Source organism: Numenius arquata, chromosome 3, assembly GCF_964106895.1.
Source record: "Numenius arquata chromosome 3, bNumArq3.hap1.1, whole genome shotgun sequence".
In the NCBI taxonomy this organism is placed as follows: domain Eukaryota; kingdom Metazoa; phylum Chordata; class Aves; order Charadriiformes; family Scolopacidae; genus Numenius; species Numenius arquata.
Genome location: NC_133578.1, coordinates 28,041,690 through 28,063,608, shown reverse-complemented (window position 1 = coordinate 28,063,608; position 21,919 = coordinate 28,041,690). Strand labels below are relative to the sequence as shown.

Below are 21,919 nucleotides of genomic sequence, written 5' to 3'. Positions count from 1 at the left end.
GAGGCAGATCCTAATTCCTGTACGTGCTAGACTAATCTGATATTACTGGGTTCTTTATGGAGTCAGGTTTTTGTTAATTTTTGAGCTCATGACACCTTCTGCCAAGGTATGATACAGTTGCTGTGACAGTTCAATTTAGGATTGACAGTATATTATATATTAGTGCTACTATGAAAAATCTCATGCTAAAAGAGTGCTGAGAAGAGCAGACAAGAGAGCCTTTGTGGGCTCTAGGTGGCCCGAAGTGCCGCTCTAGCTGTGGCATTCAGTGGTAGTGTTGCAAAAAGTGTTTTACTGTCTTGTGTGAACTCTTCAGACCTACTTTGTCAACCTGTTGCTTTCCTCTGGTCAGTGAGTCCAGTTACTTGCTGTCCTTTTTCTCTCTCCTTGCTGAACAAGGGTTGGTCTTTTGATATGCTGCTACTGTACAATGATACATGATGCCTTGGGAGGAAGAAAGAGGAAGCCCTTACATCATCTTGGGCTTACAGGGTGCCACCGGCCTAGTTTACAGACCTACTGCATGGGATCAGTTACAATACAGGTAGGTAAGGGGTCCCAGCTTCAAATTCTCTAATGCTCCTGAAGTTACTCTCATTTTTGCTGTACTTGGAGAAGAAGCGGAGAAGAAGCAGAGAAGAAGCGTTGCTCTTTCACTGGCCAGTAGCATAACTTACCTTTGCAAAAGTCCTAGTAGAAGCCCAAGCTTAAGAACAAACAAGTGATTGTCAGATATGAAGGCTGATTCTACCAGAAATGTATAATCTTATTGTTTACCTCAACGTGCTCCTTTTGCAATTGTCATGAACTTCAGGAGCCAGTGCTAGACACTATTTCTAGGCTACAATGAGAAAACACCTGTACCTCCTCCCCTGCAAGAGAACAGGCACAGACCAAGGTTTACACTATCCTTTCCATGTGCAGCTGTTGGAGCTCAGCTGGCTGTAACTTGGTGGCTCTGCTGGGCCAGGTGCTGCTGCCCCATGTCCCCCTGCCCTGGCCTTGTGGTGGGAGCTGGGGTGAAATGTGCTCACTTTGATTTCAGGCATACTCTGCAGCTCCAGGGGCAGTCAGCATGGCAAATGAATGCAGGGAGAGCTTGAAAGGTTGAATTCAGTGGTCCTGGAAGGACAATTCATAGATGAATATGTCAGCAGAGACTGTGTGCCAAGCCAAATGGACATACTCTTTTGTTGTCAGTGGAAACTAAGATAATGGCTTCAGAGGTCCTGATGGATAAATGAGCACAACTTTGCTGGCAATTTTTGTCCTGGCTGCTTGAACCACCCAGCTTCTTGAGGAGCCCATCCCTGCTGCCTAGACATTTCAGTTGTCCACACAGTAGCCGAACTGCTGCATTTTATAGCCCTGTGTGGGAAAGTAACAGAATACTGGCGAGGAGGACTGTAAACACGCACAAATGACTTACATGTGGGATGCTGGAAAACACATATATCAGACTAATTGTTGTTTAGTTTTGTGTGCTCAACAAGTAGAACATCTGCACTTAGATAACACAGGCCTGGGATGGACTCAGGGGCACCTTATCGAACATGCACGAGATTCCTGCCCTGCTGTTGAAGAGATCAAAGCACAGTGGAAAACTATGCCTGCCTGAATCCTTGAAATACAGGCCAGAACAGCAAGTGTGAGCTCTCTCTCACTCCCTCGCTAACAAGGACTCTCTTGCTAATAAGAACTCTCTCTTGCTCCGTGGTGCTTGTGTCCCCTGCTTGCATGCCTCTGCCTGGGTGCTACTTCGGAGATTCCACGATTCATGAGGTATTGAGATTAAATTTGTTCTTTGCCTTTCATCCATGGTTTTGTGGTTGTTCCTGCATCCTGTCTGCACCGGCTCACACACCCTGTATCTACAGGTGCAGCCTAGGGATTATAATCTACCGTAATATCCCGGCAGGCAGCCTGCAGCTGCTCAGCTGTTCATGTGGCAGCTCCTGAAATGTCTGAACAATGGGGTAGGAAACTCTGAGAAGCACCAGGCAGTCAGGATAGCAACTATTACATCCATCTCTGGCTAGGATGTCCCTTCTCATGAATTAGAAATCTTCTGGATCCTAAATCCCACTAGGATGTGATTTAGGCTCCCTAAGTATCTATATATCTTGGTAAAGCTAGTGCTTGCTTTTCAAGGAGATCTAAGCCAAGGTTTCAAAGTGATGGGGGATAACAGGAATCTCCATCATTTTACTTTAGTGGGAAATGGGAGTGGGGAAGATACGCAAACCTGAGATCCACAGAAATTGAATTTTGAGATGGGCTGGATTACAGGTCTTTGAGTATAGGACTTTTAAGGAGGTATAAGCTGTGTTCCAGGAGTTACTGTTAATTAAAACAGTAGATTTAACCTCTTAAACTAATTAAGGCTTTGCAAAATAAATTACCCTTAGTTTCCAAATTCAGCAAAGCATTTCTGTTTCTTTATCAGAGACTGGGAATGATCTTAAACCCATGATTAAAATTAATCAGTGTTGTTGGCTGAAATAGAAACTGGAGATCCTGATAACAATGGATTATCTTCCTCTTCAGAAAATTTTGTAACTTTGCTACCTCATGACCATCAAGGAAGTACCCCTGAGTCCACTAGGGACAGGATCTAGGCAAGCACACAGTAACAGGAGATGAAAAGAAAGACTGTTTCTGTTCTCTCTGCTTGCATAACATCAGAATATAAATCAAAGCTAAAAAACCCACTGCTTGTGCCTCCCTCCCCCCCAAAAAAAAACCCCAACCAAAACCACCACGGGAAACACCATGAGTAGCTGGAAAACTTCTTTACACTCCTCTGCAGTGTATTTCTAAAAATATCCTGGGTTGGAAATTCCTAGGGAAAAGGATCCCTGCCCATAAGGAGCGTGACAGTAAAAATATATAAAAATATAGAGTGTAATGTTCACAGCAAAAGGAGGGAGAGCTGATGCACCCACTTATTGCAGGAGCAGAAGGAAAGATCCCTCCTGCGAACCTACATGTTGTGGAATGCCCCTACATGGCATCTACTGGCATTTCTATTTCTTGACATGGGAAAATTCAACTAAGAGAGGTTACAGCTGAGGCTGTTCTGATGCATGGAAGCGTGAGCTGGAGTGTAGCTCTAGCTCTTTCTGGACAGTGGGTGGCAGTCCGTCATTAATATTATGGTAAGCATGACTGAGGTAAAAAAAAAAAAAGTGCACCAGAAAGACTGTGAATCGTCTACTATAGTTTGATTACAATTCCACAGCAACTTTTAATGGTTGCTTGGGAAACATCAATAAAGTCTGTGTTACTGAAAAAAAATAATCTACATATTCCAGCACAAATGCTCGTTCGTTAAATAGCTGGGCCATACAGAATGCTTTTTTGTGATTTAAGTCATGAATTAAAGATTATAATACATCCTCTATTTTTTAAAGGGCAATTACACTCATATGACTAAGGATATGCTGCTAGAAAAACTTGCTCTGAACACAGGCAAGGCCCTTGTGAAGCGGCTGTATCTCCTTGGACCTGTATAGCCTCCTTCCCCACTCCTCATTAGTGGTAATTACAGCACCCTGGTGGGAATGGTCCTCTGTAAAGCACTATGCCAAACGCCCAGGAGCTGGGTTACAGTTGGTGTGATTGTGAGTAGTTGGACTGCCCTTTTCCTGCTTCTCCCTGGCACGCTGCAAGGTACAGGTGAATAGTTCAGCTTTTTGCTGTGTCTGAAGAGAGAAGGCTGGAGCTAGTTTACTAATGGGGCAAAAGCAAAAGGGGCAAATGACTTCAGTTTAAAATGTAATATTTTTTTAAAAGGCACAGATATTATAGGACCCAAATGCATTATGTCTTTATGCAGCGGGAGATTCCTTCCACTTTATTGCTCATAGCACACCAGTCTAGGCAGTAGGCTGGAGGGAGAAGAAGCCAATAGCTTACCGTTGCTATGGCCAAAGGTAGGCGACACTGGTACCACTGAACTGGTACCTCTTCATCGGTGGACTGTCTCAGCCCTAAAGGGCAGAAGATATCACAAATTTTGGGGTAGATTCTGCAAGGTGTGTGATGCTAGCAATGCTGAAAACCTTCTAAGTATGTTGGGAATGGGATACCACTTTTAGACTGGGGCTTAAGTGTAGGTATTAGTGTCAGGATAGGATTGAAGAGTTTTAACTGGTGGTGCAAGGCCAAGATGAGATCTGACCAGTAATGCTGGAGTATCTCCTTTTTGTCTACTGAAGGCTTTTTTTTTTGGTATCCATCTGGTTGTTCAGTTACATTTGTCTGCTGTATGCACTTTTGCATGGACCAAATACAGAGTTTCTTTTTCTGGTAGCCTGGGGACAATTTTCAGCAGAGGTACAACAGAGGAACAGCACATCAGAGCCAAACAAGCTGCTTCATCCCTTTGAAGAACAAAGCCATCTCCCTGAAGGTCAGCAACTGAAGACAAAGAATTTTTATGTGTCTCTGCTTTCTCTGCGCTACCACTTTGTTTACTTGGGTTGGCAAAGTTCCACACCAGTTTGCAGGCAAGAAAGGAACCATGAAATCAGTGGTCAGCCAGGCATTTAAGCCAGAAAGAGGCACACCAATAAAAAGCCTTCATAAACCTCTAAACCCAGGAGCACGTCATTCAAATATTCTAGCATGCAACGGGTGACTTTTTAGACTAAAAAGACAGAGCAGGGATTTTAAAAGTAGTCCTTATCCTGCTAGAGATTTCTGATCCCAGTGGTGGTGTAATGAGGGAAGCATCAAGAGGTCAGACTCTAGGTGTTAAAAATAGTAAGCACATCTCCTCCCCTGCCTAGTCTCAAGTTCCCTCATTTTTTCATGGTTACATTCAGTCTGTCCCAATTCCTTCTGTGAGGTGATGGGCAGCAAAGGAGGTTTGGCTTTTGGGCAAATGGTTTCTGTCCAGCATTTCTCTGTACTTCTTAGTTTTCCTCTGCACTTCTGTCCCTGCAGGCCATGACATGGAGGGGATAGCCTTCCAAAAGCATGTCTCTCTTAACTGTCTCCCTGCACATCTGCGTCATGTCTCCTTCCCTAGTAGCTGTTGCTTTTTCTTAGATATATTTGAGTACAGGTGCCATGTGCTCCCCTGGCTGAAGTCTGGGCTCATGTCTGGCTGCTTACGTGGGTTTCTGAGTTGACTGGAACAGGGCAGTTGATGGTCTCCTCCCATATAGGCCACCACTGCAGCCTTTGCTGCCTAAACTCTGTCATTTACACCTAACACAGCACCCATGTGTGAGCTTGCATGACAGCAGTAAATCCTGCAATTTATGCCCCATATAAATAGAAAGGTATTTGAACTGGGTATGCAGAAGTTATCCTGATGTCTAAAACTGCTCAGGTCTTACAAACTCCCTGAGACGTGATGGATCATTCCACATAGAATCATAGAATGGTTAGAGTTGGAAGGGACCTTAGAGATCATCGAGTTCCAAACCCCCTGCCATGGGCAGGGACACCTCCCACTGGAGCAGGTTGCTCAAAGCCCCATCCAGCCTGGCCTTAAACACTTCCAGGGATGGGGCATCCACAGCTTCTCTGGGCAACCTGTTCCAGTGTCTCACCACCCTCACAGTAAAGAATTTCTTTCTAATATCTAGCCTAAATCTCCCCTCTTCCAATTTAAAACCATTACCCCTTGTCCTGTCACTACACTTCCTGACAAAGAGTCCCTCTCCAGCTCTCCTGTAGGCTCCCTTCAGATATTGGAAGGCTGCTATGAGGTCTCCCCGGAGCCTTCTCTTCTCCGGGCTGAACAACCCCAGCTCTCTCAGTCTGTCTTCATAGGGGAGGTGCTCCATCCCTCTGATCATCTTCGTGGCCCTCTGCTGGACCTGTTCCTGTCCTTCCTGTGTTGAGGACTCCAAAGCTGGACACAGTATTCCAGGTGGGGTCTCACAAGTGCAGAGTACAGGGGTAGAATCACATCCCGCGACGTGCTGCCCACACTTCTCTTGATGCAGCCCAGGATGCGGCTGGCTTTCTGGGCTGCCAGTGCACATTGCCAGCTCATGTTGAGCTTCTCATCTACCAACACCCCTAAGTCCTTCTCCTCAGGGCTGCTCTCTAGCAATTCTCTGCCCAACCTGTATTTGTGCCTGGGATTGCCACGTCCCAGGTGCAGGACCCTGCACTTGGCCTGGTTGAACTTCACGCGGTTTGCACAAGCCCACCTGTCAAGCCTGTCCAGGTCCCTCTGGATGGCATCCCTTCCCTCCAGCGTGTCGACCATGCCACCGAGCTTGGTGTTGCAAACTTGCTGAAGGTGCAAACATGGAGGTTTTATTCCCAAAGAGTGGGGATGTGACTTGTCTGGAAGGTCTTAAACAGTATTGGGTTTCTTTGCTTATGTAAAATACACTCTTAGAAATCTCAGGTGAAGGGAAGCAGTAGGCACACGCTCTGCTGCCTGTCTTGAGAGCTGAATAGACTCAAACAACTCTGGTGTATGGGCTGACAGCAAATCATTTTGTCAGAGCACTGTGCCCAACACAAACATAGCCTCCTTCTCTCTGGAGGATTTGTAACTGCAAATAATGACCCACTGTGCCACAGATTGTCTGGGAGAGAGATTAAATGACTTGCCCAAAATCAGACAGTCTAATCTAATCTGCAAATCAGGGTAATGTTACCTCTGATCTTTACAATAATTGAACTGTAAAACCTTGTGCAAGTTTTCTGTTACTATTATATGATTTGACACAGAGGTATTTCCAGACTCTAGAGCATATTTTCCCTGCAAGTGCACAGGTAACACGGATGACCTTGCAGTCACAGAGTTGCTGGTTTGTTCTGTTTAACCTGTGTGTCCACCTTCCATAGGACTGCCACGTACTGCAAGTAAAAATTGGCTTAGCACTGCTTTCTTATTCTCCTCTTTTTCACGCTGCAATAAAGGGATAATTGAAGGCTCTCTGGCAGGTGCCATCTCTGATCTTTTTTCTGGGATCCAGAAGGGATTCCTAGGATGTAGATGCTGAATCTCCTTGAACAAGTGTCATATAATGCCTATGCAAGAGTCAGAGTACCCTTCTGAGAGCTGGCTTCTGTAAAGATAGCACTGACTGTATGAACCTGCCTAAACGCGACCGACCCCAGATTAAGATCTGCTGTGTTGGTACACTCTGCTAAGCAGCATACAGTAGCTTACCAAAAAACCACAGAAGTATGGAAGCAAGTCTCTGTCTTGCAGGGTTAAGGTGTCTAGCCAAATTTCACATCTTTGTTTGCTCTGACGAATGCTTTATCCTCAGACTTACAGCACACTTTCTTGGCTGGAAGATTTATCAGTTTACAAGGGAATGAGTCAAGGAAACCATGAAGGATCTGCAGAGTCCATACAAAAGAGGACAGAAAACCTGTAGCTAGAATAGAGGTAGGCTGTGCATGGAGAGTTTTACTTGTATTATACAACTGCTTACAGGGTATACTACTGTGATGGATGCATTTGATCCTTTAACCAGACTAGCAGTAGTTTGGTTCAGGCTCCAAAGGAGGGAATGGCCTGAGCCATAGCCAGGGCAAGAACTCTTCTAGTTTCAACGTGTTCTTTGAAAAGCCATAAAGGAGCAGAGTGACACAGTAATGCATTGATGCGTATGAGCTTGGAACACCAATCATGCAATTAACATGAGAATAGCAGGTGGTTTTTCCACAACTCGTTTATCAAGGAACAAAGAATGTTGTAGGTACAAGGAGTCTCACGCATACCTTTCTCATCACATGTAATTTGTTTGACTATGAGACAATTACTTTATTCCATAAATATTATAGCCTAAGTGAGCCTTCTTTGAGCTCTCCCTGCTAGGCAGCGTGGCTGCATGGTGGTGATTTCCCCTTGAGCTGGGATGCCTCTCAAGGTTGCTCCTCAAGGCAGAGAGACCTTTTACCAACTGCAGATCTTTGGTAAGTGACCAGTATCACACATAACCTTGTAGTATGGTAACTTTGATTTATGTCTGGGTAGTTTTGAATCATTATTCAAATGATTGTGACATACAGTAATAGAATGAACCGTGCCATCGAACTTTGTTAGGTCACACTTTTACAACATCATATTAAAACCACTTTTGCTAACACCTGTAGTTGAGCTAAATCACCAACTCATGACAGATTGGTGTAGTCAGCAGGATCCTAAATCAGGATTCACAACAACTGCCCAGCAAAGCAACTTTGGCTCCTTGGTGAAGCCAAGCAGTGCAACGTAGCACCAGACGCCAGGATCTAGCAAAGGTTAGGTATTGTCCCCTAATAATTTCTGGTTTGAAACCTGAGTGGACTGGGGAAGAGGACTGGGCAGAGTACAGAGAGAGTACATCTTTGGCAGCCAGATGACAATCCCAAACGGAAGCACCAACTTCAGATAAAATTCACACTGTTGTACCTAGCCTGTGGTCTTGAACGCTGCCTGAATGCTCATATTATGTTGTAACAAGGAGATATATGACAGTTTATTGTAGGATGTTGCCAGCTATCATCCACATATCCTCAACCACTGCTGGTCTAACAGTAGTGGCTGCTTTCCATAGAATGAAGTCCCTTCCTTTATTAGTATGGGAGAGCTGGAATAAACACTCTATAACAGACACCACCACCACCCACCACTCCCCAATAAGATCTGCAAGCAATTAAGAAATGTGCTGCACTGCAGCTTTGACACACACTCTCAAGACTTGCAGCAGGACTGAAGTATCCCATGGATACTACAACTGCACATGGAGGCTGTATACCTTGTCATGATGCTGAAAGGCCATCCGTAAGGCTCTAAACTGTAATGGCAGATGTGAGAAGGGAATAGTTCAACACTGTTTATTCTGAGCAAGAAGAGAAATAATCCAACTGTGGATCACATTCCCAGAATGCCAGTCCAATGTACTATAAGCTGGAACAGGCCATTACAGGTAAGAGAGATCTTCACTCAGACCCTATTACAGATACTGAAAAACCAACAAATCACTCACATTTGCAGAACTCTGAGGTTGCTGAGAGCCTCATAATCTCAAAGATCTTTTCAATAGGAATGCTGTTCTGTGAAGACAGGTAAAGAGAGAGGTTCAGCTTTCAGAAATAGTATTCTTTAAAGTGAATGTATAAAATCCAGCCCATATCCCCTTCCTTTGATATCTGAAACAGCTTTCACGTGAACTCCTAGTATTGTTTCATGCTGCTAATAATGCATAAACTCTACATGGTTTTGGTCTTCATGGTATTGATTCTGCCCTCCCTTTGTTTGACCAGCCTTGATTTTTCTTTATATTGGCTGTTTGACAGCAAATAGTCTCATTCTGCAGTTAGGCTGGAAGGTGTTTTTTTGTCTGACCAGGGAAACATTTTTTTTGAATGATATGATTGCCTCTGCTTTCATTGGTTTGAGTTTGGGAATAGCCCCCCCAGCAGCATTAGATGCTTGTGGCCGTTCTCACTAATTCTATGGCAAAAGGAGCACCAATCTTAGCACTTCCCCCTCTTTTATTCCCGCTGTGGGGCTTCTAATCAAGTTGGATTTGATTTTTGAGGGCATATGCTTGGCAGGCTTTATGGCAACCCTGATTCTCCAGTAGAGGTGCTGTTTCTTTGCTCTGCTTTGAGAAATACGGATCTATGCCAGCCCCTCCTCCGGTTACACCTACCCAGGGCTTATCTGCTGGTATGGCCAGGAGAGTGTGAAAAGTGACCTTCACAAAGTGAACACAGACATGCCAGGGCTGCCCCAAAGTCCTGCTAACCCAACACCTCTTCTATTACGTGACAAGTGTGATATTCTGATGAAGAAAGGGACTTTCTGGAAATGAGGTTTCTCCCTAGCCCTGAGGTGAACTGACCCCTGATATTTTCCCAAAAGCAAGAAATGCCTCTGTACCATTGCAAGGCAGGGAGAGGGGCAACACTGTGTTTGTGCTCTTCCTGGGGAAAAAAACATAGAAGCCACTAGTGGATGCCTGAGGAAGAGCTGCACCAGTAGGCATCAAACTTTCTCAGTGTATTTCCCCATTCTCCACTAATCTGCAGCTCAGGACCTTCGTGAGCAAAAAGTGTTGTTTTGGCAGTTAAGAGCCTTTGCTTGTTTTTTACTTCCACACACTTGTCCAATCACTTTTGAAACCTGAGTAATTGACATTGCAATATCACCACTGTTTCAATAGGGCTGCATGGGAAAGGGTCTCTGGTTTTAAGCTGTCCACTGTTAATTTAATTTGCTAACCAGTGTGCTTAATAACCTTAGTAAAGTAACTTAGTAAACTTAGTAAGAGCAAGTTTGGGCCTCTCAAACTCTTGAATTTGTGATGCACAGAGCACAGATAACGTATCAGAGAAGGATACTTAGGTCTTTTCCTCACACCATAGTACATTTAATGCCAGCTACAAGTTCCCCAGAGCAAGAAATTAAGCAACAAAGAGGTCTGTGTGTCTATCTACAGTGTTACCCACTGCAGGTCTGATTTTCAGGTCTGGTATGGAGGATATTTTGTCAATGCGCTACTTAATTAAATTGGAAGGAATACATTTATTTAATAATTTGCATGATTGAATGCTCATCAGCTAACGTATTAACAAATACCACGTAAAACAGAAACAGGAGTAGGATTTAGGACTCTTGCAAAGGGCTACCATTCACAAATGCGGCAGCTGGTAGTATTTTTGCCAGCCTTGTTTGTGTTGTGATGCCCCTCCACACCTCTACTGTAAATTGAGGTTCTGCAACCTATTTGGCTGCTTTTTCCTTACATGTCATGTCCTTAAAATTGACACCACCACCACACCTGGCCATGCAATGTCAACTTCTTGAGGACAAATTCAAAGGTGTCTGGAAAGCAACGCATTAACTTGGAGTGTAAATTACTAAAGAAAAAAAATCCTTTTAATAAGACTGTAAAAATGTCACCTTTTCGCAAGTGAAAGCTGCAAGTCAGGTGCTGAATTCTGCGGACAAACTCTAACTTTTGGGTAAGATCTGTCCTTTAGAACAACCCTCGGGCTTTTCTGAGGCGTTTCAGGAGCGTTTTAACCCTGCGTGCCCGGGGCAAGATGGCGGCAGCACCGCGGAGGGCCCGCGCTAGCGCCTCACGAACACGGCCTCAAAGTTAGGCGCTTCCAGCCAGGGTCGGGGCGAGGCCGTGGGGCTGAGAAGGCGGCATTTCGGGGCCCCCTTTCTCGGTCAGGGCAGAGAGCTCCCCCTCAGCGGCGGCGGCTCGACCCAAAATGGCGGCGCGGCCTGACGCGGGCACCGCGCGCTGTCCACGCACGCAGGCCCGCCCGCGCCCAGAGGGACGGGGGGAGTAACGTCCCCGCTCCGCTACAACGGGCGGCGAGGATGGGGATTTTATCCGCTCTTCGTCTTGTCCCTGCTTTTCCCGGCCGAGCAGCGGGCGGAGGGGAACAGCCGCTCCCCTCGCAGCCGTCCCGCGGGGCGGGGCGAGGGGCGGGCTGCCCGCCGTCCCGGTTACATTCAAAAATCTCCCGGCAAGCAGGGCGTCCTTTCTCGCTTACTCTCCTTTTCCGGCCGCGGCGAGGGGGAGCCGCCCACTGTCCTGCGGGGCTCGCCGCCCCGTACGCAGGTGAGGCGGAGGATCCGCCTGCCCCACTCCCCGCGGGAGCTGATGGGCCGCTGGCGTGAGGGAGGCCGTGTAGGGCTGTAACGGTCCAGGGCGGCCGCCGTGCCCGGGAGCAGCTCGGGGCGAGGTGCCGTGTGTCTGCGGCCTCATTCCTCTGAGGGGGTCAGCGGGGCGGGGGGCGAGGCCGCAGGTACGCTTCTCGGGGAGAGGGGAAGCCTTGGCCGACGAGTGCTTGCTGAAGGGCAGAACGCGGGTGCTAACTCTGCTCGGTGTCGCTCTCTCCAGCTATGGCATCTCGTGAGGGTTTGGAAACGTCCTTCTTCAGCCTGAGTGGTGTAAGAGAGCGGATGCGGGAGAAGAAAAACGGTGCCTTGAGGACTGCAAAGCTGAATGCCTCACTTGCATCAAAAATCAAAACGAAAATTATTAGTGAGTGTATATTCTACCTTGCAGCATGTGCAGCTGGCAGCTATGTTGGCATATAACTGCCTTTGGCTGCGGCGGTGGTGGTAGGTGACTGTCTTTAACCCAGATCTTGTATTTAACAGCAGCTTTTCTGCCTGTGGGTTTCTAGTGAATTCAGTACCCTGCAAATGAGTGCCAACTACCACTTGAGGTGACCAAAGGTGTCTGAGGTGTCTGTGACTGGCGGGTTTAACACAGAACCTTTGGAGCAGCAGCTGAGGGCATCACAGGTGGCATTAGATGGCTGTGTCTGGGTAACTGAGTCCTCAGGGTCCAAACAACAAAAATAAGAGGTGTGGAAGGTATTCTAGTGTATATGCAATCCTGCGCGGAAGGTAGCCCATCTGTGATTTGTTCTTATGGGGGAAATAATGCAACAATAGTGCATGAGATAATTTGGACTACCTTGAAAAAGTTAGATATTTCTGTTACTTTTATTTATTTGTTTTGAAATTGGGAAACACGGATCTAAATGTGTTCAAGGGCTACTACAAAGGACAGTAGGTTTTTCTCCCTCCTTTTGGATGGGGATGAGGACTCGGGGCTATAGGTGACTTGTTCAAAGTCAGAAACTTATCTTTCTGAACTCAGCATCCGAACGTGCCATCGTTCATTAAGAATTGAAGCAGTAGCTTGCTGACTGAGCATGACCCACTGAAGATGGAGAGGGTGTCTGAAGTGTTGCAGGAACGTTTTTCCTGCTGTTCTCTGGGGACTTCTATTGCTGGCAGGAATTGTACTGATGACTTTGCGTAGAGGTTATTGAGTTGTAGGGATCTGATCCCAAGGGAGGCTATTCTGGGAAGAGGCATGGATGAGACCTTGGATGCTGATTCTGTTCAATACTTCTCTATCACTTACAGACAATTCCTCCACTATTAAACTATCCCTAAAACACAACAATAAAGCACTGGCTCTGGCCCTCAATGCGGAGAAAGCCAATGTACAGCGGCTCACTCAGGAGAAGATCGTCTTACAGAAGGAGGTGGAGCAGTGCCACTTCCAGAATGCTGTGCTGCGGCACAAGCTCTCCTTCCTGGTATGGCACTAACAGTGTTGCTGGCATGGGGAGAGGTGGTGGATGAGGTATGCAGCACTGGCATCCCAACCTTGGGAGGAGCGAGCTGTCACGGATTGTCCATAATCTCTGCATATGAAAAAATGTTACTGTTCATTTGCATACTCTTTCTTCTAAGCTGTGTTCACCCCAGAGCATGCCTTGCTCTGGCTACCAGCATCCTTTTTGGAATAGATGTTTTGATTTAATGTCTTTATGATTTCTCTCTCTTTATTACCTCAACATAGAATAACACCTTGAAAGAAGTTGAAAACCTTATGGCTGCAGTTAAGGTGGCCCGACTCTCTGAGGTAAACCATGGGAAATGTGAGCACATCCTTCTGGGAAGGGAGCTGTGTTTATCTCTGTCTTTTGCTTTGTGTTGCCTGCTCACTTCAGTATTTGACGCTTTGACTGTTTTTCTTTGCTTGCTTGAATTGTGCTGGCTGTATGCTTGTTTTTATCTTGATGTTAATGATTTTCAGGGTAGCTTCTTCTGTAGGAAAGGCTACAGTTTTAAACTGCCTTCCTCTGGGTCATTGGCTGTATTGGCCACTAAGCGTTTCTGCTAAGTGACTTCTTTTTAATTTCTTTTTTTAAAGTGTTGCTATGGCAAATTGGAATAGGGCCTAGGACACTTTGTGTATGTCCTGTCTCATGGGTGAGTGGGAGGGAAAATATTCCTGCTTCCTGGTCTCAGATTATCTGAACTAGTTTAACTTCATCCTTAAGCCTGCAGAGACAGAATCTGACTATGCTGCAGTTTATTCCATAATTTGTGCAATTTTAAATGGGAGAAGGTCATCGGCAGGATTTGACACGCTTTCCAGCGTGAAACTGAGCTGCTGCTGTTTCTGTGTAGGAGGCTGCATAGGATACTGTGAGAGCTTTAAACCACCCTTGTATTTCTCTCTTTTCCAGTTCCATACAAGTTCTGCACCCTTGTCCAATGCCCAGAAGAGCAGCATGAGTGACGATAGCTGGGCCTATGATGTTGCAGATGGTCAGCTTATGAGGTGGGCCTTAAAATGTCAGATATCACCATGCTTGTCCTGAATTTCTATCTGCTGAACTTCCTCTTGTGTTTTATGTGTGTGCCCAGTTGTCTGTTTTACATTAGACATTTTCTCTAAACCACCACTGCTTGATGTTTTCTTTCACTCTGTGTCTTTCTGCTGCCACTCCTTGTCTTATTTGTCCTAATGCAAAGTCTATGTATAAACGGGTCCTTCTCCCTCCTTTGTTTGAAAGCACATTGCTTTTTGGTAGCTTTTTCTTTGTAGCTGGTGAGCACTGCAAGATTTCCTTGAGTGAGTGAGTACCATAGCTGGCTGCTTTGACATTTTGATGCTTAACAGACATCTGCTTTTATGATGTAAACTTGTGTTTTGGAAAACACAGAGTAGGATCTCTTAAACTATATTTGAAGCTCTTTTTCTTCTCTGTCTAGTCTCCCCTTTGAACAGAGGGGAACCATGGAGCTGCTCACACACGTACCTCCAAGCTGCTGCTTTGGTGTTCTACAGCAAGGTGAACCTGTGGTCACAACCTGTGCACTGAAAGGCCTTACTTCCTTGTTGTGTATTTTTCTCCTGCTTCTGTGTCCGCAGTGGTGTGCTTTCCTTATGAGTTGTGCTTGCACAAAAATGGGGAATCTGTCCTGGCTGGGCAGTGTTTGTTCTTCAGCACTTGAACCCTTCAGAAATGTATTTCAGCAACTTTTGATGGCGGTGAAAGCTGTAGCTACTCTGCTGGATTCTGGGGCCTGTCACTGGTATGGAACGTGCTCCATTGCTGTTATTCCTTCTCACTAGGGCTGCAGGGATGCCAATGAGGGTACCCATTTCCAAGCTGCGTGATGCAGAACAGCAAGGTGGTAGCTCCACAGCAGTACGGATGTCCTCACTAGATCTTCAGAGACCTGCTTCTAATGAGCCACTGGAAACTGTGCCTGTTGCCTCCAAAGACACTTTGCCACCACAGCCGGCTGAGAAGCCTCAGTCCCACCAGGAAGAGAATGGGAAGAAGCCGACTGAAGCAATGGAAGCACAAGAGGCTTTTCTTGACTCTGGCATCTTTGGAGGTAAAGTTGCATCTTCTACCATTCTTCTGGTATGACTTTGCCTGTCTGTGTTCAGAAATAAGTGCAGTGCCAGTTAGCTCCTAACCATCACTCCAGCAGCTCTTAATTACTGTTAGGAACTGCATGCTTCAGTGACCCTGATGTTGCCAGAATTACTTATATCCCAGAATGGGATGTCTTGGTTGGGATATCTGGCATGTTTGCAATAGCTCAAGGTCACTTTCTGTGTAGTAGGCACTGAACTTAAATAAGATTTTCAGAAATGTCTTAAGGTGCAGAATCTGACTAGGTGTACATCTTCTATTCCTTGTGGATTTGCCATATAAATAGTAACTCATACAGATGCATTCCTAAATATTATGGTTAAGAGATCTTGCTGTGGGCTGCCTTTCTGTTCTGAAGGGAGCCAGCTGAGCATTTCTGTTACGCAGTGAGTTTGGGGAGCCCCTGTAGAGACAAAATCATGCTTTTTTGTATGCTCTGGATTTCTGGCAGTGTGTGGGGCGTGGTTTTAGTGGTATTGGGAAAGCTGGCGTTTGCCTGCTGCATATCTAAGTCTTAGGAATGAATTTTGTCTTTCCAACAGAGGACTTGTGCACCGCCCAGCAAAATCCCAACAGTTTGCCAGTTCTTGCCTGGGAAAGTCATCCCCTTTCATATGAGGGCAATGAGATGGCAAAACATTTCTTTGATCGTCTCTCACAAGGGCACGTTACTCAGAGGAGAAAGCGTTCCACACTGTTTGCAACAAGCACTCCATCATCTGGTGTGGATATCTTCCCGTGTGTCAGTTCCACTCAGACTGATCGGTGGAGTATCACAAAGGACAGCAGCAGCCCCAGCAAGAGCAACACACAGCCACAGTTGAAATCTCCTAGCTCTCTGGTTTCATCTACTCAAATCACTGTTATTCCTGATAGAAAATCTTTGGGTAAAGAGATTTTCTGTGATCAGCCACAGGCTAAAGAAACTGGGTGTGATGTTGAAACAGACCCCAGCTGTAGCCAAGTCCCCAAGTTTGTTCCTGTAAAGGTTAAAAGCAAAGGTAGTTGTAAAGCTGGTGAGAAAACAACTGTTAAAAAAGCAAGCACAGGAAAAAAGAAAAAAAATACAATTAAAAACAATGCAGAAAGTAGTCCTGATCTACTTCAAGGTGAAGAAAGAGCTCAAAATGCAAAGAAGCTTCTTAAGCCAAAAGTTGCAACATGTGCTAGTCAGTCTGAAGTTTCTGAGAAGAGGCAGAAGGCTTGCGAGGGGGCTTTCAACAGGAACAGAGGCTGTGATGTGGAACGCCATTCCTGCTCTCCTGATGAAGTCCAAGATCTCAGAAGAGTATATGTGGTGAATCCAGCACAGCTGCACAATCTTGGAAGTGGTGACTTACTGCAACAGGTTAAGAAGGAAGATATCTTTGAGATCCAAAGCGAGAGCTTGTCAAAAAGCCCAGTTCATACCTCCTCAAGTAATGAAATTCCCTCAGATGATTCCAATCTACAAAATTCACTTTTGAGGAAAGAGACCTCAAGTGCCTGTGCTTTGCAAGAGGACTCTGGTGTGAACACAAAGAGCATCAGACAGAAAATCAACAGAAAAACTAGAGTAATTAGGCAAATAGATGACTCTGAGGAGAATCTGCCAAACAGTGTGAAAACACCAGAGGCCAAAGCAGAAAAACAGCCTGAAAGAAGCCAGACAAGCAGGAAGATGACTGTCAGGAAAAGCAGTTGCAGTGGTCAGAGAAAGGAAGTTAATTTTTTTGGGCCATGTATAGATATTCAAGGAGTAGCTAAGGAGAATGCAAAGGATTCACCGAGTAATCTTAAATGTAGCAGGAAAACTTACATTATCTGTCCTTTGGATCTTGCAGGAAACATGGAACTTGTCCAGACAGATTTTGAAGGGGGTGAAATTGTACCTTCCAGGCCTATTCCTGGGAGCAAACCCAGCAAAATCCCCAGAGTTCAGAGGATAGTAGCTGCTCAGAGCAGTAAAAAACAGACAGGAGACCTTCAAGAAAAGGGGCAAACTAAAGTTGGCAACAACATGAGTGCTTTGAATAAAGAGGCTTATCCCAAACAAAAGCGTCAGAGGAAGAGGAACACCTCTAGTCCTCCAGAGACCAATTCCCTGGCCAAACAAAGTGATGGTGCCAAGGCGCTCTTTGGAGGTTCAGCAGAACTTGCATCCAAGCAAACTGTCCTGACGGTGAAGTTTTCTGGCATTACAGATCTGCTCCCTAAGCCAGAAGCCTTCCTGGAGGAGCAGATAGCTGACATATCACTTAGTAAAAATCTTATGGACACTTCATACAGTCTTGAATTCTCCTCTGTGACTTGTCCTGCAGCTTTGCCTGTCAGCTCCAGGCTTACAGATGTACCAGTTTCCAAGAGCTTAAGTACAGAGGGCAACAGAGTGCCAGAGAAATCCTCTGTTTGGCTGGAAAGCTCCCTGATATCGAAAGAAAAGACTGCAGAGGAAACACCTGGGGAAAGAAACCAGGTTGAGTCAAGTTCTCGGAGCTCACCTTCCCAGGAACCTGGTAGGTGGTAGGCTGGGGGAGGGAACCTGGGTTTGGAGATGAGTGCTGAAATCCATGCAGCAAATGCTTATGGTTTTCTTCCCCTCCTCTTTTTTTTTTTTTTTTTTTAAAGAGTTAAAGATTAGTGTCCAATATACCTTTTATGCTTCTGCTTGTGCCCAGTCATTTCTGTGGCTGCATTTGCTTCTAGTTTATCAGCATTCCTGTAAGAATTTCTGGCCCTTTGTTCATGTGTGGATATTGGGAAAAGACTAGGAGCTTGTGCTGCGAGTCCCACTTTACCACTCTTGTGGTGCCTGTCAGTTTTGAAAAGCAATTACTCAAGCAGTTGAAAAGTACAGTTTGCTGACCCTGCCTACCAGACTCAGCAAAAGTGGGGCACAGAATATGATGAAGATGTCAGGTTTTTGGTCCAGAATGGTTAATGCTGCAAGGATTCAGACTATACCTCTAGGTGGTATCTTCAGCGGAAATTCATCAGGAGCTACCTAAATTCTCTTTGTTGTGTGTTTTTTGGTTTGTTTTTTAAAAGGATTTGGAGGGTGTATCCCTTGGCTGATAATATCATAGTTAAGATGAGCCTTTTGGGGAGCTTGCTGTTATTGGATGCTCTTGTAAAGAGAGCTGTTTTGTGGGGTTTTTCCTTCCTGTAGCTGTTTACTACCAGGCCTATTATAGCTAGAGTGGACTGTAATTTGTAGTAGCTCCTCCAGGCTGTAAGCTCCTGGGCGTTAGAACTATCAACTCTAATTTTTTTTTTAATCATTTTTCTACTCCATCAGGGTCCAATGGTACTAGCAGTGTTAGTGACCTGTGTCTTTTTCAGTGAGGAACCTAATTTGATTCTGAGCTGACTTGTGAGGAGCAGGTCTGGGATTTTTGGATAAAAATGGTCTTCTGGGTTTAGAGGAAACGTGATTGGATTCACGATTGTGCAGTGTTCAGAGAAACCTGGTTCAGAATGCAACCTTTCTGTATTTGGCAGCTGTATTTCTTAGGATACCTGGAAATAATTTGGAAACACTTTGATCAACTTGTATGAACGTCTCCTTTTGCAGAGATCAGGCCACTACAGGACTTGACCAATGTGAGGACTGTGTCTTCCTGCAGCTTGGAAGAAGTGTCAAAGCGCTCGTCCAGGCGCAGACGGCAGCCAGCCTGCTATACAGAGCCAAAACTCAACAGGTTGGGCTTTTAAACTATTCCTTCCTATGACCATTGCCATGCTGCAACTCCTGCTCTGCTCTCGTTGTGCTTACTCTCGAGGGCTGGACCCTCTGTGACTTTGTTTGCCTTCAAATTCCTCTTCTGCTTTGTATTTCTGTGACCCCTCGTTTTCTACCACGGCGTGGTTAATCCAGAATTCACCATTAGCACATATGCATGTGCAGGTTTCTGGTAACAAGCTACCAAAGACGTTTTTTCCCTCACTGAAATTAGCACACCTCTTAGCAGACTGCATCTGTGGTACTCCAGTGCTAATGAGGGATTAGCCTAGAGGATAAAATGCAGGTTAAATAAAGACAGCTAAGTGAAAGCCCTAATTTCACTTGCTGCTGTTCTGCGATATCACAGTTTTATAGAACAACTGAGTAATACTTCTATTTTAATTGGGTTTCAGTGAAGAAAATACTAGTCTTGAGGAGGGTTCTCTCCTGTAAGCAGGCTGTATCTGTATTTGCTTTTTATGGCAGATACAAGTAGCTAAACAAGTAGCTGCAGCTTTTTCCTAAGAAACTGTAGATTCAGTACATCCAATGGCTACTGTACAGAACCATTTAACTCCTAAAGTGATGACTTAGTATTATGCAATAGTGTAACAACAATGATTTTTCCCTGAAAAGTGTCACAGTTTGAACTTTCTCTGAAGAGTTGGTTATACTGGGTCAGAAGGTACTCTGTACTGGTATAGCTGTTTCTGTACTGGACAAGAAACAAACTGTCTTCCTATAGTGGAATCATTTCAGTAAAATCAGCAATTTTAGAGACTGAAATCTTGCACGTATTCAAGAAATACCTTGATGGTTCAACCTAACCCTTTTTGTTCTGCAGCAAACTGAGGCGGGGTGACCCGTTTACAGACATGCAGTTCTTCCACTCCTCTCCCTGTAAAAAGAAAACTGCCAAAGCCAAAGAAATGACTAAGAGGATCAAAGAAGAAAAAGAATGGTTTCCTGAAGGTTGTCCCAGTGCCAAGACAGACAAGCTAATAACAATGGGAAGAGACATGGAGCCAGAAGTGAATTACTGATTGAAGAGGCAGTCCCCAAGCTCCTAGGGGCCTGTGCATCTTTGCTAGAATATCTCTTATGTTTTGCATAGCTTATTTTTTCTTTTAATTTTGAAGTATAATTAAAGTCTTCTACGTGGACGGTATAAACACTTTGTGACATTTATTGCCCTCCCTGCCTGCCCCGCCTTTGCCTGCAAAGTCTTTGTGCTCAAGTGCTTGTGGCACCACAGCCAGCCAACTGGCTCCGCCAGCTCTCTCCTGGCCCCACATGAGCTTGGGAAGAGTACGCCTTGGAGGGCTGATCTGGCACTGCAGATCCCCACAAGGGCTGCTGAAAGGGTACGAAAGGGTTGCAGCAGCCCAGGCTTTGACAGCATGCAGAAGGATGCTGACATACTGCCTAGCATTAACTCCTGTAAAAGTTGGCTTCTGTACGGGTAGAGCATCCATGGGGAAGTCACCTTTAGGATTGACTACTTGAAGCCTTAGACAGTCCTAGAAGTCAGAGCTCTCTGCTTTTCTGGAAGGGAGCCTTGTCAGATCACGGATGCAGTGTGAGGGGATGTATCAGTTGAAAACAGCCTTCCACCGGCCCTGAGCATGCAATACTTAGGACACAGATGCACACGTGTTACTACATCAGTATCAGCGCTATACTTTGAAGACAATTTTGGCTGGAGTCTGCTGATGGGACAGTTGGTGCAAAGTTGGTGGTGGGAGCTACAAGGGCCCTGCCCAAGAGCTCAGTGAAGCAGCTGGTAAACTGTGAAGTATCAATTGTGTTTCAGGAAATCCTCTGCTGTTTTCATGGCAGACTAAGTGCCCACTGGCCTCCAGCACTTGCTCTTTTAGGGACCACTGGTGTCTAACTTTGGAGGTTATTGATATTAGATATTTGAGGGAGTGGTGGGGAAAAGTGATTATATTAGTAGTAAAGGGGAAGGGAATATGCCTTCATGGAAGCTGGAAAAATACTGCTTCTTTCTCCATGGCGGAGCAAGGAGAAGGATGCTCTGTTCTTATGACCATGCTTACTGCTTCTCCCAACACAGAAACAAATGTTCCTGTCCCTCCTCAGCACTTCAGCAACTTCCATCAGCTCATGAGGACAGACTGGCTCTTGCTGTACTTTGCAGTTTTGCAATTTTCTCCAGAAGATGGAAACTTTGTTGGTACAGAGGGAAAAGAGTGTCATCTGCAGTCAGGTAAATGCTGCTATGTTGCTCACACTTAAGCTATACTGTTAAGACATTAAAACAAACAAAAAAAAAAGTAAAAGATATTTAAAAAGCCCCTTTATTTGTTCAGTTTCCTGAAAGGTATTAAGTGTTTTCTGGTACCCTAACTCCAGAAGCTGGATAGGAGCCAGTAAATAACAGGGAATTTGTTAGAGGTGCTACTGTAGTGTGGCACAGTAATTTGAACTTCTGATGTCAGAGGCCAGGCAGGAACACAGATCTCCAGATGTTCCTGATGATTGTTTCCATTGCTTCTATGGGTCAGCAATGGGACTGTTTTCCAGCTGCACTTCTTACACTCACTTATCTGTGTGAATAACAGAATCCTGTGTTCATTCATACAGAAGGCACAGTGACAGCTGCCAGCAGGTGTAGAGCTGTATTTCAAACACATGCTCATCCCACACCAAATGTTGCTACCAGCTGATCGAGTCTAACCTTGAATTACCATCTTAACTAACACTTGTAGCTAGTCAGCTGCAGGGTGAGAATTTGGCTCATGTATAACCAATTTCTGATCTTTGTTGAGTTTATATTAGTCCCAAAATAAAGTTTCAGTGGAAGTGGTACCTTTTAGTTCTTGTGCACTACCTGATGGCACCTGATCCCTTACCACCACACTACATTCACATCTTTCCCTGGATCAGAACAAATTAAAAACCTACTCTAAGAAGGGAGAAATGATTTTGTGTCTATATCACATTCCAAGAGTCTGTCCCAGCATGTACCAGACTGTGCTGTAAAGGTACTGG

The 21,919-nt window shown here is 45.2% G+C and overlaps 1 protein-coding gene across 1 annotated transcript; it reads left to right on the top strand.

Annotated features, from left to right (window-relative positions):
- Positions 1–11,840: 11,840 nt before the first annotated feature.
- Positions 11,841–20,071, top strand: SGO2 (shugoshin 2). Its single transcript, XM_074145802.1, has 8 exons — positions 11,841–11,981; positions 12,881–13,056; positions 13,323–13,385; positions 13,996–14,090; positions 14,889–15,157; positions 15,744–17,696; positions 18,755–18,881; positions 19,749–20,071. The coding sequence occupies exons 1-8, from the start codon at positions 11,900–11,902 to the stop codon at positions 19,945–19,947; spliced, it is 2,964 nt and encodes a 987-aa protein (XP_074001903.1). The 5' UTR covers positions 11,841–11,899; the 3' UTR covers positions 19,948–20,071.
- Positions 20,072–21,919: the final 1,848 nt, after the last annotated feature.

Bases quoted from the DNA above. Each gene is read 5' to 3' on its own strand.
- SGO2 (XM_074145802.1), top strand. From the start codon at position 11,900: ATGCGGGAGAAGAAAAACGGTGCCTTGAGGACTGCAAAGCTGAATGCC. The intron at 13,057-13,322 runs GTATGGCACTAA...ACCTCAACATAG, and splicing joins GGCACAAGCTCTCCTTCCTG to AATAACACCTTGAAAGAAGT. The intron at 14,091-14,888 runs GTGGGCCTTAAA...CCTTCTCACTAG, and splicing joins GCAGATGGTCAGCTTATGAG to GGCTGCAGGGATGCCAATGA.